Raw genomic sequence first — 16,225 nt, 5'->3', positions numbered from 1 at the left:
ACTCGTGCAAACTCCACTGCAAAATTTAGCAGCGGATATTTCAACGTACTTGCTCGTTTCAATGTTTAACAAAACAGGATGGCTTCAAAAAAACTGCTGGCTCCATTTATGCTATCTCACATTTCCCCGAAAACCTCTCACTAAAAATTTAGTTAACGAATTTTAGGTAATTTTAATCAATCATCTAGTATATAGTTGCCCGCTCTCTTCGACAGAACGTCTTTCTGGCCGTATACACTCTAAGAAAAAAAGGAGTAAAACGGGGAGTAATTGCAGCTTCTACTCCCCTAGTCTGCAATTACTCCCCAGTTTACTCCCCTAACCCAACATTTAGTCCCGACGTTTACTCCCCAGGATTGCAAATTGTCACTAAACTTCGCGAATGGTCTCCTGAATGCAAAAGTCTACGTAAATATGTGCCCTTGGTCAATTTGAACGACATAAGGCTGTATAACTCACACAACGTAGCAATTTTCCAGCCACATAGAGTAAGAAACAGTTAGCGCATCTTTCTTCGCAAATTGTGCCCTAGTATGGCGCAAGATTTTATATCACTCGATATATCACGGTTGGCGGTTTGCTTCAAAGTATCTTCATGCATGCGCACCAATTATGTACCTGGGACTCTTACAACAGCGCGTGAAATGCGGTCTTCACTCTGTGACATTCATTTACTCCCGTGCATTTACTCCCGAAAGGGACTATTTTTTGTGGCAATGCGATTACTCCCCAAAAGGAGTAAAAGTACTCCTTTTTTTATTAGAGTGTATAGCTCACCCACAAAAACTGCGTCTACGCTGCTCTCGTAGCATTTTTTATTTAAAAAAAATGTGCATCGAATGACGAAAACCCATTTTGCGTCGTATAGTGGTTGGTGATCCATACGGGTTGCCGAGCGAAATACGGGGGGATACACCATACGGTACGTTTGCCATTTTATTCGCCACGCGAACCCAATGCACTTCCACTCTCTTCTTTTAGTCAGCGGGAGCCAATATGCAAACATGTCCCGTCAACCGTGGTAGATTTCAAAGATTGAACCTTGTGCGATGTCGTCAGTATTCCCGGTTGTATATACATTTGATGTATGCACTTTAGGCAATCCTATATGAGCCACGTGTGCCTGGTTTTTACCAGCAAGGGCTCGGTAAGGTTATTCGATGCTGCATTCCAAGAAGAGACACGTCTTCCATCTTCGAAGAAATGTTTGTCAGGAACTTGGAATCCACTCTTTATTAATAGGGGGTTTATTTCGGCGTGGCATTCTGCACGTCCGCGTGAAATACACGTACGCAATTCCAGTCAGGAGCATAACTGTGGTTATCCGCTAACATATACCTACAGAATATATTTGAGGATAACCACGGATTGTATAGGGGCGGGTATTCGATTGAAGTTCGATAAAGACAACGCGGATTGCGGACTCGGTGGCACATTTCTTCCACGAAACTGATCACGAATGAAAATTAGGGAGTCTGGGGGTTTTTCTTTTGTTTTTCCGAGGTTTGGGGCCGGCCGAGGATGCCAGCAACTTGGTGGCAGAGTATCAGTTGTTTAGATACGCAGTTTACGGAAAGTTAAAGTTTACGGAACACTGGAGTGGTGTATATAGTCATCTGAGCGACACGGTTGCTGCAAACAGGAACAGATATACTTACAAACAGGTGACCGGGTACTCGACGCACCTCTCAGTAAGTGTGTCCACTCCCGTTCGTCGCTAGGGTGTCGCTGAGATCAAGAAATACGTCGCTGTGGTGTTCCGTAAACTTTTGTCGGGATCTGTACTTGCCAGTTGGAGCACATATTCAAGATTGGACACGCTCACGAGGTTTAGACGGAAGTGGAGCTGGTGCAGCGTTGTCTCGCCTGCCGCAATGGCGAATTCGGGTGGTCATTTCGTGGCAACTTTTCTTTTTTTTTTTTTTTTTTGCCAGATCCCGAGCACTCATGTTCGCTTGGTCAAAGCGAAGCAATCTCGCATGTTCGCGTGGCGCTTTCCGAGCTCCAGAAATTTGCCAGCTAGCACTTTTTTCGCCCGGTCTCGAAACGACCGAGCAGCGGGTTGCCCAACTATATCCGGTGTCGTCACATCCGCACTGCAAGGGTGGCGAGGGCCCCCATTGGCTGGGACGTCGAAGCCGTCGAAGTTCGCGTGGGTTAGCAGACGACGAAACCCAAAGACGGGCGACCGCGATGCTCCTAGCGTGATCGAAACGGCTAAAACATGAAAGATGAAAGTCACTGAAAAGGTTAGCCAGCTGTAGGGATCGAACCCACATCTTCTGGATTACCGGTCCAGGGATCTACCAATTGAGCTACGCTAACACGCCTCTCCAGCGACTTTTGGGGTGCGTCATCTGAAGGGACGACAAACCAGCCACTCACTCTCACTCACCCTCCTTTCACTCTTACATTTTTTGCTCACTCATACACACATTCATACGACGGAAATCGACGCAAGCGGCACCTGTTGAACAAGAGAGAAACTGATGTTCTGAGGCTGGAACAACATAGAAGGGACAGATACAGACAAAGACTCAAATGCCTAAGAAATCAACGATGAAAGATGAAAGTCACTGAAAAGGTTAGTCAGCTGTAGGGATCGAACCCACATCTTCTGGATTACCGTGGGTTCGATCCCAAACAGCTGGCTAACTTTTTCAGTGACTTTCATCTTTCATCGTTGATTTCTTAGGCATTTGAGGCTTTGTTTGTATCTGTCCCTTCTATTTTGTTCCAGCCTCAGAACGTCAGTTTCTCTCTTGGCTAAAACATGTTCGTGTGGCAACGGTCACGTGATCCAGCGCGGGCAATTTCCGAGCGCAAGGCTGTGTTGCCATAGAAATGACCACCCGAATTCGCCATATAACCAACGGCTTCGCCGTCCGTTAGCTAACCTTTCCGGTTGGCCTCGTTCCCACGGTCAAGATGGCGGCTTCCCTTATCTTGAATATGTGGGATTTCCGTCTTTGCCCCATCGCGAACCAGGAAATGACGTCATTTGAATCACCAGAGTTTATGAATCCTCGCTGTAAGGCCTGTCATATACCGTTGTGGTCGCAAACGTTGCTAGGCCTTCTTTCTGGTAGCATATCTGATGGCGTACACTCGTAAATGTCAGCGTTTACAGCCGTCACAGAACAGAGATAGCTAGGGAAAAAGTTTTTATGTGAACCCCAACACAAGCACTTTATCGCTGAGGTGCAGCTTTCTCTATCAGTGAGGCGTAAACAAAAGCAATTCACATTTTCTTATCATTCATGGCTTTTTTTTTTTTTTTCGGAGCTGCTACTTCTGACCAGGCTCGCTTCTCAGGGTACAGACCAGATAGTCTTGGATTGGAATTGAGTTAAAAATACGGAAATTAAATTTTGCTTTGAGAGCGCCAGTTTGGGTTCCAGACTGTCTCGGTTCCGGAGAAAATATTTCGTGTCTGGCTTCCGATTTTCGACATTTACTTTTATGAAAATTATGCTGGTGTTTATGGGAATCTATTCTGTGTAGAAAAATCAATTTTTTTCTTTCGGCAGCAAAATTTAGACTAGAAACATCCGAATTCGGGAGTTTTATGGGAAAAGTCACAAGTGGCCCTTCTTAGGTAAACAGCAGAACGCAAAAACAGAACAAATCGGGAAGACAATCGGTGGCTATTTTTTCGGCATATTTCGGCAAGTGTTCACAAACCCTATTCACATGATAGGCCCCTCATTTGCGTCTTGGTTTGGTTTGTTGCAAAGAAGAACAAAAAAAAAAAAAAAAAGGAAGAATGCGTCCTGCTATAATCCACGTTCCGTTTATAGTCCCTGTAGTGCTTGAGACTATCATGGTGTCACGACGAAGGATGCTTGGTACCATCGTACGAGGGTAAAATTTAAGCTATAGTGAAACGCAGTGTCAGGAGAATGTGTGATATAGCGATTAGGGCGTAATGATATGATGTTCTGATTCGAATAATTCATTGAGTAGAAGTCCGATACATCGTGACACTAAAAAAAGACATAAAAGACTGTATAGGACAAAATTGCGACTTCTGCTAAGGATATACGATGATGTTCCGAACTTGTTCGACTGAGCCTTCACTCTTTCACATGCGCTCGAGACTTTTGTATTTGCACAAACGTGTTTCTTTGCATCGAGGAGATTTACACGGCAACACGCTGTGCTTGGGCCACGTGCTGTGACACAAATGCTCTTATAGGCTGGTATAAGACATTGCGAATATCAGGATTACCTCTGTATCCTCCCATCATACTATTCCTATCCCCTCTCCTATCCCTATTCCTATCCCCTCTATTCACATACTATCTCAACGCACGCAAACACGCGTTCATCAGTTTATTTATTTTTATTTTTTTGCTGTTGTTGTTGATTCCGTGTTAACACCGCGAAGCAACTGAGGCTACGAGCGGCGTACAGATATGGACAGATGCAGAGAGGACAGCAGGAAGGAGTGGGACACAGGGGGTATTAATATGCGTCCTGGGCTGACTTCAGGGGGAACTGTACCGACATTCGTCCGGAAAGTCTTCGGAAAACCCATGGAAAACCTCAGACAGCACAGGTCGGTGGTAGGATTCGAACCCACCACCTCCATCTCTTCAGCACGAGCTTGGCAACCGCGAACGAGGGAGAACCCGGTCGGCCATGCCGTTGATGTTCACATACGGGTGTATACACAAACAGTTTCGATGGAACGTCTACACTTCTGTATAGCACGTGTCGATGACAGAGTGTTTATCGGACTTCGGAGATAATAATATTTCGTTCGCGTGCGAGACGCTTAACACAAACACGCGCACGTGGAGACCCCGATGCTTCGACGGTGTGGATATGGAGCTTAAGACGTTTCGTTAACGCGGCGCGACGGCCCGTTGACACGTCTCTCGCGACCATGTATGCTCCGGCGTCGTTTGGCGTCGAGGCATGAGCGTCAATTCAAGTAGCGCTAATTAAAAGCCTCCTCCGTGCGGGAAGCTCTCGGCGCATCTGATTGGCTGAGAGAGGAAGGCGCAGATTGGCGGCACGTGCACGTTATCGGTGAGTCTGTATACGATGTAGTTGTGACTCGATGGATGGGCACGAATAAAAGTGAATTCCGCCCCTATTTCGGCTAATTTTTTTGTTGTTCCGTGCGAATTGTTTGCTAAGCTACTCATATTAGAACGTTAAAGCAAGCTAGCTATTGGGTGAATCTGTTGGGTGTTTCCTTTTGTTCTTTTCTTTCTCTCTCTCTCTTTCTTTCGGTTTCCTTTTTTTTTTTTCGGAATGGCAAGCCGACATGCCGTTTGGCTGATCTTTCTTCCCCCTTTTTTTTTACCATTTATTCTAATAAATATATCCCCCCCCCCCCAGTTTGTAATGTATACTCGTGCTGGGAATGGGTTCAGATCGAATCCCGAGCCGTTTTTACGATCCCAGGATTCCGGGTTTCTAAATGTGGATCCTGGGATCCCGGGATTTTTTTGCAAACAACAACAACTTTATTTTTGGCTTTGGAGAGTGGGGAGGTTCATCGCCACAGGGGATACTCTACCCCATCGCTGGTGAGGATGTGGGGAATAAAATAACGAGCCCCTTCACAATAACGATCGAAGTCCGATGGTGTCCAGAAACGTTAGAAGCTGGATTAGGCCAGGGACCAAGCAGTTTCGATAGGGAGAAAGGGCGAGAGTCCAGCTCACGAAGAGACTCGGAGAGTGTGTGTGTTCTTTTGCAACTATCCTCATGATGTCGTATATAGGAGTGCATCCACCTTCACATCCATGCTATCACAGATTGTGGCACAGTGCGCGTTTCATGTAAATCCTACGGAAAATTCTAGTGGAAGAAAACGCAAAAAAAAAAGAGAGAAAGAAAAACTGTCCAGCGGGATATCGGGCGGAATATCATGCCGGCATATCAAGCCAGAATATCAACTTTGCATTGGAATGCTTCGCTTCTTGCGGCTTGTCGTCAGTACGATCGCGAGCGCGCCCACATGGTAAAGGGCGAAACGCATTGGACGTTTTCTCAGCGTCAAAACGTCTCGCGTACGCCATGGCCTTGCACACGCGGCCAAGAAACGCCAGCGAAGCGACCACCCGAAACGCATGGGACGCGTACGGAGCGAGTGACGCGCGCCACTGTTGCTATATTCGTCGACCACAAATATCTGATAGAACGTGCAGATGCTCTTCTTTCCTGTGGTTCCTGCGTTCCTTCATTCCAGATACCATTAAAATGTTCACGTAAAGTTAGTGTGATGGATAATGTCCCAAAAATGTATGCGAGCTGCTCATACGCCACCTTGTCTGCCGCATGACGGCCATGGTTCTGTCTACTTCTCGGAAAACGCGCCCAGACGCGCGCGAATATCTGTAGTCGACAGATTCCGGCGTACGCCCTCCGCGCGCGTTGAAAAACTGGTTTTTACGAGGTCACACGCACGCCGAGCGCGCGCGCGTCCTGAAAACGTTGGAAAAACGCTCCATGCGTTTAGCCCTTAACTGTTCTGCAACGCGTCGATCAACGCCAGTTCGGCTTGGCCAAAATTCTCGGGCCATGGTTGGACCCGTCACATCAGATGCAAGGCCTACGAGTTGTTGCTGAGCTCCTCTCCAGCACTGGGCTAATGAACTAACTCTAATAGGACACCTTTCCATCGTCATCATCCCTTTCAAAGCTGTTTTGACTTCCTCGAGCGATTCAGGTCTTATGAACATCCTGTGAACTCCAGTCGTGCAATCTCATTCTTCTGTGCCCCACTCTCACCCTCAACGCATTAACCTCATGCTTTCCTTTTAAAAGTCATCTTCTGTGATCCATCTCATCATTCTTTCACCGTTTGTTAGTCATAAATGTCTTTAATTTACCTCATCCTTCTTTAATCCTTTTTTAGTTTATCCTTTATTTCCTAATTATTTTCTTTTCTTTTTTCTTTTTTATTCTTATTTCATTTAGGTTTCTTTTTCCTTTGCGGAATAGCAAGCCGACGTCCCGTTTGGCTGACCTCCCCCCCTTCTTTTTTCCTATTTTATGTGTGTGTGTGTTGTCGTGTGCTACGGAATATCTTGTGGCTGCAGCCCAGGATATTTCCCTCGTCTGTTAGCAGTGCACGAGAAGGCACGACATAGCGGTTGTACTTACGCGACTGATAAAATGAACGACAGTTTCCGCATCTTCCGTTAGAGTATTCTGGGGAATGTCGTCTGTGTAGTACATGAAATGGTACGTTTTGCTCTACTCCCCTTTTTATTCATGCATGCAGAGTAACTTTTGTGTTCTGGTCTGGAGCAGTCGAGTCTAGTTTTCTGAAAAGGCTGTCTCCATTTTCTCTTTTCACTTTCGAATATACTACGTATTCATGAGGATCAAAGCAACAAAAAAGAGAGATACTGCGGAGAGAGAGAAATATATGTTCCGCTATATTGTGTAGCCTTATATAGATCTGAATACTCCTCCCGATTTCGTAGGAGTTTTAATCTATACTTGAGGACTTTTCTGGGTTACGCCTTGCGTGGTTCGCATGAATCAGCAGCTAACGTCTTTGTCATGTGTCGTGGACGACGAGGTTGTAAGGCAACTCTTGCAAGGCAAGAGTCAAAATGGAATACCGTGTGCCAGGCATTTTTGCGATATTAAATTACGCCTTAAAGTGCATGTTTTAGTTAATTATATTGTACGCAATTCTATTGTTGCAAATAAAGACTACTTCTTCTTCTTCTTTTCCCTATTGAGGTATTTCCTCGTTCTTTCTTATCGTATTGTGTGCTTAGCAGAATGTGTGCATTGGATTAGAGCATAAATCGGGCCTCCTCTCACCCTTGTCACTGCAGGTGCTACAGGACTTGTTAGCACAACTGGGCATTGAAGATGCAGTTTGGAACGCAGGACCGACAGACAAGTATTACCAGGTGGGTACCGGGAACTAATCTACTGTCTTTGAGAGACGTGCTCCATAACCATATTTCTTCTTGCTGCTCTTTCGAAGCCTCTCAGGTAAAAGTTGAGTTAGTAACGCCATACGTGTCACTGTGTTCGAGCCTTAGACAAATAAACGTGCAATAAAAATATACGGTATCGCCAATCCGTTAAAGGGTTGTGAGACCTCGCCCCGAATTAAGCATACTATATATACGAAAGAATCAGTTACCGAAATACCGAAACTCGCTGTGACGTGACTACAGGCATCTCTGCCAGTGAGGCGAGCGGACGCCGCTTAGATAACCAAAGTCTGGTTACTTAAACGACGCGATGTAGTCATTAAAAGAGTCCGCCAATCACGACACTGCTTTCGGCAGCCGTAGCTGTGGCTAAGAGCCGATGGGCAGCCAGTAGTAGCCACAGAAAGTCGGTTTTTGAAATCGACTGCGGCAATTCGCTGAAGCAGACATCACGACACGGCTGCTGTAGCTACTCTAGGTGTGTGTTCGTTTATTAAGCTCGGGCGACCCGCGAGTCGGAGTCGTGACGTATGAGAGTCATCGTACGTCATCGACTCTAGCGACTCACCTCGAAAGGAGAGTCGGTGCGAGTCGACTCTTGATCACCTCTAGTGTTGAATCCTTGAATTTTAGAACGGGAGTTAGTGTCACGTGGGCGACGTCATGAGAGCTACACCGCAGCATTTTCGCCCACCAAGAGTCGACTCTCTCGGCTCTCGAGTTGCTAGGGTCCAATAAACGAACGCAACCTAGCTGTAGCTATAGCCATGAGCCGATGGGCAGCCAGTAGTAGCCACAGAAAGTCGGTTTTTGAAATCGACTGCGGCAATTCGCTGAAGCAGACGACATCACGACACGGCGGCCGTAGCTGTGGCTAAGAGCCGATGGGCAGCCAGTAGTAGCCACAGAAAGTCAATGTTTCAAATCGATTGCGGCGATTAGCTGAAGCAGGCGACATCACAACTTTTATATGTAACATCACGGCACCATTATTATTGTCCACGCGGCGACGGAATGAGAGGCACTAAGCAGGCGTTGGACGAGCGCGGGAGAGGTCACGTGCTTACCAGAAGGAATAGAAATGACCGCTGCTCTGCCCCCCCCCCCCCCTCTGATAGCCCTAACGTCAGGGCTGGTGCGGAAGTGTGTTCATATCTCGCCCAACTACGACGCCTAGAGAAATAATTCTTTTTTTTCCCTCAATGCTCTGGCGTACAATGCATACATGATGTAAATATACCGCATCTATAGAGGTGTCACAACCCATTTAACGCAAGAATACACCCGCTACTTCAATCTCACAAAAATAAAAAATAAAAAAAAGCTGTAAATGTAAACCCGTCTGTTTTACTTCATCTTAGGTATGCTTTCCGTGCGAAGCCGGCGACGAAACAGACGACGTTTTGCGCGCTCTCTCCGCTAGGGGCATCGGCGTCGAGCAAAACTCCACTGTTGGGTAAGTGCTCAACTTTGCACCAGCTCACCCCGGTTTCCCCCTTTCAAATAAATTTTATTTCACCCAACATATTTACCGAGCATGACTTACACCTCGATTTTCTTTTTTTTTTTTTTTTCATAGTGATTTGGAGGTTTTCGGTCGTAACTTTAGATTGTGATGTTGAATCGGTTTGAAATTTACCACGATACAACGTACCAGTTAGAGTTCCACGCGGACACGGGAATTTTCCACCTGCATTGAGTAATTGGTGGGCACGGCGCGGTGGCACTGGTAAACTTCCATAGGTCCTGTCCTTGTTGTTGGCTCTATACTTCCAGTGGAACAAAATCGTGCAACGCAGCATAAATCATCCTTGACATCCATCTATGCAACACAATAACAGACGCAAATATATATTTGGGACCACCACTACTACACTGTGTACATTTCGAATATGTCATCCGCTTGAGTTGCAACGAAGCTTCGCCCTGTTTAAACAGTATCGGTTGGCGGCTGCCATTATATTCAGCACGCCTCCGTGACAGATAGAAAGAGAACCCCAAAGGTGGAGAGAAGGGAAAAGCCTTCCTCCAACTAGAGGAGACCGGTCGCTGCGATGGCACCATTGCATCGATGGGGACTTCAGCGCGGACCCCATAACAAGCGACATGCTACAGATTTTGTCGCTGTCACAGGTGCCAGTGCTGCTGTCGCCAAAAGCGAGCAGCTAAACAACGTTTCAGCAAAAAAAAAAAAAAAAAATCTGCATTTCCCAACATAACGCCTCACGACGTGAAGTGATTTTAGTTAATATACGCCACAGAACCAAATGGAGTCATCAATTAATAGCGCCAAATTATGTGTACATGTATTTTACGGGGCCTCTCTTGGTGGCGCCTGCGGTTCCAGCGCTTTAGTCTTCTTGTTTGTTTGTTTGTTTGTTTGTTTTTCCCTTGTTCCGCCATTTTTAGTTTCGAAAGTTCGCTTGTTTCCAGCCTACAAGCTCGAAATTTCGTTTTAGTAAAGTAGACTTGCCACTCACTCTACGCCGTGGCCCCCACATCTCATTAGTACTTTATCATTCAATTCAGTTACGTACCGCCAAATCTAGCGGATTTGTGCATGCGCCGGGCAGCCGTCTCTGGCGACAGGCGACCACGACCTACTAGATTATAACGACCATGTCAGGCGCACCCCTTCTATGCGCCGCATTTTTGGAAGGTAGCGGTGGCGCTTCTGATCGTCCCAGTTATTGCTTCCTCAACTTCTACAATACTTTGTACTCCAGCTTACCTTGGTATTTCTGTACAAGCGGTGGACGTTCCACAGATGTTTCATTCTGAGGTTGATTATCATCATCATTCTACGCGTTTTCATAGGGGCTATCGCTGTCGTCTGCTACGGTAGTCGTACACACGCTTGTGCGCGTTTAGAATTCAAATTTCCATCGTCCAATCGTGTTGTGCCGATCAGTAGCGCCCCTGGCGGATCGTGCGGACAGGCTCCTCATAGGGTTTTCTGATTGTGACGTGGTCGTTATAATCTAGTAGGCCGTGCAGGCGACAAATATCTACGAGGCTACGAGGAGTAGATGCAAGGTTTTGAAGCCGCGACAGAGCTTTTTTGTCGCTCGCGTGGCGGCGCCGCCATCGATTTTGTCGCTTGTAGCGTGTCGCGCTAGAGGGAGACGCGCGCGCTATGGGAGTTGTGACTTGTGAGCTTCCATGGTCCAGTATGCGAGTACGAACGCCACCTGGATGGAGTTTGGCACGGCGTTGACGATTTGTTTTGGTGTATGATAACTATGGCGCTTGTGTTGCTTGGGGCAGGTGGAGCACCGTTGCGTATAGGCGATCCAAGGCCGCTTCGGGAAAAGTTCCCATCTTAAAAGGTAGCTAAGTTATAGTTCTTTACACGAAAAAGGTACAGTTACTCTGCACAAATAGCATCCGGTTAATTTACACTCACACGTAGGGAAAGTTAATATGAAAAGTAGCTGAGTTACCGATACTATACGCGAAAAAGTAACTATAGGTTGTAGTTACTCTGCAAAAATAGCAACTAGTTAAGTTACAGTTAGAAATAAATAAATAACTTAGTTGCTCTCCGAATTGGTAAAAGTAAGAGCTCGAGTTCAACGACTTTTATTCCAAATTCTACGCGATAGTGCAAAGTGAAGCACGCATAAGTTGCACCCCGGCAGGTAGTCTTGCACGAGGCTTATGTCCGCAAATTTATATCCGCTTTATTGCAAAAACATTCCAATCTACGCTGGACAATCGCTCAACTCGGGTAAAATTCGGAATACCAAATTGTATTAGCAGAATTTGTCAAGCTGTCGAAAAAAAAAAAAAGAAACTGTTTTTTTCCTCATCGCTAATGGATGAAAAATAACATTGGACATGAAAACCTGATAGCTTAATCTTTCATTTCAGGGTGGTGCCATGTGCAGTTTTTTATCGGGATTATAAAGACGAAGGTTTCTGCGATGATGCCATCAGCACTATCGAGTAAGTAACGTGAAGACACATGGATTTCTGCCATGTGTGACATGCGCCTCTTGACCCGTGTTCAGGGAAGAAAAGAAGATATCTGGCTTCAAGGCTGCCCACCAGAGGTTCCTCAAATCAGTTAGAGCTAGGTTGACGGTCGCTCAAGTAAGGAACTCATTTTTTTTTCTCACAATTTTATTGATGACATTTTATAATGCTACCCATTTTGTTCTTAACTAGTAATTGTCTCACTATGGCACCCGCTTACTATTGCAAAGCGCGTTTACACACTTACATGGTGACCTTACATCGACCTTATATGGTGCCTTATTTCTGATTATTTCTCCTTCTATATAATTTCTACACAGAACGTCAACGTACGGGTACGGCTCGCGTCAAAGCTAACTTTAACAGCGCTGCAACCTGTGCAGCGTGAAGAGAGCCTATATAGCAGAGAACAACGCCTTCATAACGAGGATCATCCCCCCTAACTGTAAATAGATGACCCTCCGCCGTTGTTCCTACTAAGCGCCACCGGAGTCCGCAGGCCGGAATGACGTTCAAGTTAACTCTGATGCGAGCTGTACCTTATTGCTAGAGTACATGAGAATTTGGGCACCGTATCGCTAGGACACAAAAAAAAGTTGGGGCACCTTATACGAGGGAGGATAAAAAACAACAACAACAATTATATTCTGACGATGACGTGGAGAGGTTTTCCGCTCAGAAGTGGAACGCTACCCTAGAGCTAGGGGGTCTAATATGAGTGATGAAGATGATGAGAGATGGCGGGGGCGATCGGAGTGGCGATGGCGATCCTGATCGTGATGGTGGGAATGTCCCAGGGCGCTGTCGGGGTCACATTGAGTCCTTTTGGCCAGGTCGCCTAAAAAAAAACCAACTACGTGACGTATAATGCCTCCATGTCTGTACTTTCCTATGTACTGCAGTGTCTGGAAGGGGGGGGGGATATGTTTATTAAGAAAAAAGAAAGGAAAGGTTAGCCAGGCAAAGAGCCGGCTTGCTATTCCGAAAAAAAAAAGGGGGGGAAGGGGCAAACGAAAAAGAAAAGGAAGGAAAAAGAAAAAAGTGGGATCGAAACAGAGGAAAGAAAGAAAAACAAAAAGCAACAGAACGAAAGGAAAGGGAAAGAAAACAAGAAACAAAAAGAAAGGAAAGGAAAAGAAAAGAGAAACAGAAGGAAAGAAAGGAGAAACAGAAAGAAAGAAAAGAGAAACAAAAAGAAAGAAGAGAATAAACACTAGCTGGAAGGGCTCGTGTACAGTGGTATAGGGTTGCTTCTGCCCACTCACGCTTTTGTTTTTCAAATTTCACGATTGTATACCCACGGATCCAGCACTGAAATAAAGAGCCGCCTTATCGAATTTTTGGCAAAAAGAGGGTTGTGCGCTGCAGGAATTCCACAATCGGTTGAAGGGCGTTTATGGAGAGACCGTAGTGGACATTAGCAATGGGCGGCGTTGGGTCAAGAGGTTTCAACAAGGGGAAATCCAATTTGCAGATAAGCTGAGGAGCGATCGTCCATCAATATCAGTGACAGATACCAACCAACAGCCGTGTGACGACCGCGACACACGGGGCGTTATTCTCGTTGATTTTCCATAGAAACACAATCAATATAGCGAAACCTACCTCAACACACTATAGAAGCTGACGGAGGCCACAAGGAAGAAATAGAGCGCGCAAAAATAGCCATTCCATATAGATTCATCACGACCACACGCTTCTCTAGTCACGGCCCAGGCGATTGTCAAACTGGGATGGCCCGGCATGCCTGATCCATCAAATAACCCAGATTTGGCACCCTCAGACAGATAATTTATTTTAACATAGATAACCTCAGATAATTTATTTGGTCCGGTGAAGGACAGCCTACGTGGTTTACTGTTTTGGATCAAGTTAAATCCGCTGTAAAGTCATAGGTCAAGAAACAAACTCCAGAATCTTTTCAAACTGGATTCGATGCTTGGGTTCAACGGTGGCGTATAAATGAATGCATCGAGAATAACGGTGACCATGTTGAATAGTAGCTTCGTGTATACAGCAGATTTCACTTGGGTCAGGCTATAATATATGTAAATTATTATATTATTATATATTATTATATGTAAATTTTGCTTGGATCTGTAGTAAAGTTGTTGTGACTGAGGAGACATTACTTTTTGATTCACCCTCGTATTTTGAATACGAACTTTCGGATACCATGCCTATAGAACACACGAACTTTGAGGTACAGCTCTAGACAAACTTAATAGTAACGCGCGAACGCGTGGCTTTGTTCCTCTCTCCCAGTCTCTCTCCCAGTATCAGTCTCTCTCCCAGAAGAACAGTCCCTGTTCGAAATATTGGCGGCTCACGTACTGAGGCACACTGGGTGGTGGTGGTGGTGGTGGCTGGATTTTCTACCCTTCTATAGTCTTTTTTGTATAGTATTATATATGTATATATACATAGTATAGTGTTTTTTTCTTTTTCAATCTCTATAGTTTTTTCGTCTTCAAACTACGCTTAACTCAGTATGTTTCGTTTCAAAGGTCGTAGAAGGAGTCCGTGCTCAGGGTGATCTCAATTTCGACTACGTGGCATTTATTCTTTTGGCTGGGTGAGTTGCACCTTAATCTCGTACGGAGATTACTGATAAGACTGGATTTAAGATTTTTGAAGATTTACAGATAAGATTTAACGGTTAGCATCTGATTGATTGATTGATTCAAAAAAAAAAAAAGAAAGTTATGAAAAATCTTAGCACCTACTGCACTGTAAACTATACGTAATACAGAAATTAGGCAACGAAAACGTAAACTACTTCCTAATGCTTTTCTCATTGTAGGATGATCGCCGCGTTAGGCCTAATGGATAACAGCGTGGTATCCATTATCGCTGCCATGTTGGTCTCCCCGCTCATGGTAAGCAGTGAAAATAACGGGGTATACATACGCTACTTGCACGGTACTTTACCCTGGAACGTATTAGCGCTACATGCAGCGCAATATTTACTACTGCCACGCTTCTGCGTTCTAGGGTCCCATTATGGCGATAACGTTCGGTATCAGGATTCGGGATCGCTCCCTTATCAAGGTCGGGCTGAGGACCGAGCTCCTCGGATTGTTTCTCTGCTTAACTTTCGGTGAGTAGTTCCTTGTTGTTACGGGGAAACTTATTAAACAATAGAGAGTTTTAGTACGCGTTTAGATAGCGTTGATGGTATTGCGCACGCGCAAAACAGAGATTCGCGCAGTGCGCAGAACCACCACGCTATCCCTTACGCACGCAAAGGCGATAGCGTCCGATGCACTAAAACGCAATATTATGAACACAAACGCACGGCACTCTTTACACATAGACACTATTTACAGTTCTTCAGGATCTTCCAAGAACTTGTAGCACAGCATGTCTTTTAGGCAAGGTACAAGACCTCACATGTCTCGACTGATGCTGCACATGATTCTCACCTCATCTGGAATTCTTGTATTTTACATATCAGTCAGTTTAGCTGAGTCAGTGTTTAGCTGAGTTCTGCCACATAAGCCCTTCCGCCAGAGCTATTTGACACGTGGGACGATTAGAATAGGACGAAGGAAACGAAAGAATCTTTTCTTTGGTGAAAGTGAATTTTGGCCTTGGCAGCGATAGCTTATCGAAAGCTACTCATGGAACGAGATAACGGTAAAGCTATGACGCAAGGTGCTCATCCTGAATCTGCCTTGATTTGTGTATTAGAGGTCAAACAACAACAGACAGAGGTCAAAGATTCGATTGAGACACCGGGAATAGACCCAACCCAAGCAGCACAATGTACTGAAAGTCGAGTGCAATAGGGGTGGACGGTATGTGTCTTATCAATGTTCTTTAGTTTCAGGAGTCTGTTCAAGGCCTTCCACCTACCCGTCCACCCCTATTGAACTCGACTTTCAGTACATTGTGCTGCTTGGGGACGGCCTGAGCCCCTACGTCAGCGATTACGTTTCGCCGCCGTGCAAAGCATGCTGCTGGGCACTATCAGCTCTATCAGCCGACGCGTTTTTCCCGCTTCTTGCCCACCACAGCGAAATATAACCTCGAACCAGTCTTCTCGTGACGTCACATGTTTGTAAACAGAGGGTCCTCTACAGGATAGCTGGAATGCGGCCTTCGTAGGGATATAGATAATACGGCATAGATGCAGGTCAGCTGGTGGATATATCCCATAATGTGAAAAGCCTGAGCCTGGGCACAATTAGAATCCATAGGGCACAACTATAATATAGTCCATGGGGCACAACTGTATTAGAGTCCATAGGGTACAACTGTATTAGAGTCCATAGGGTACAACTGTATTAGAGTCCATAGGGCACAACTGTATTAGAGTCCAT

General features: G+C 45.5%; 1 protein-coding gene across 2 annotated transcripts in view; it reads left to right on the top strand.

The window, feature by feature from the left end:
• The window catches only part of LOC135398867 (uncharacterized), a 50,948-nt gene that overhangs the window by 25,178 nt on the left and 9,545 nt on the right, over window positions 1–16,225 (top strand). For both annotated transcript variants that reach the window (XM_064630399.1, XM_064630398.1), the window contains exons 4-10: window positions 7,815–7,892; window positions 9,284–9,378; window positions 11,796–11,870; window positions 11,936–12,017; window positions 14,408–14,475; window positions 14,704–14,779; window positions 14,895–15,000. In XM_064630399.1, the coding sequence (XP_064486469.1) occupies window positions 7,815–7,892; window positions 9,284–9,378; window positions 11,796–11,870; window positions 11,936–12,017; window positions 14,408–14,475; window positions 14,704–14,779; window positions 14,895–15,000 (580 nt within the window). The remainder of the gene's footprint in view (window positions 1–7,814; window positions 7,893–9,283; window positions 9,379–11,795; window positions 11,871–11,935; window positions 12,018–14,407; window positions 14,476–14,703; window positions 14,780–14,894; window positions 15,001–16,225) is intronic.

The sequence above is a fragment of the Ornithodoros turicata genome, chromosome 6 (genome assembly GCF_037126465.1).
Source record: "Ornithodoros turicata isolate Travis chromosome 6, ASM3712646v1, whole genome shotgun sequence".
Taxonomy (NCBI): Eukaryota; Metazoa; Arthropoda; class Arachnida; order Ixodida; family Argasidae; genus Ornithodoros; species Ornithodoros turicata.
The sequence above is the reverse complement of the archived record's forward strand: the minus strand, read 5'-3'. Positions and strand labels throughout refer to the sequence as shown.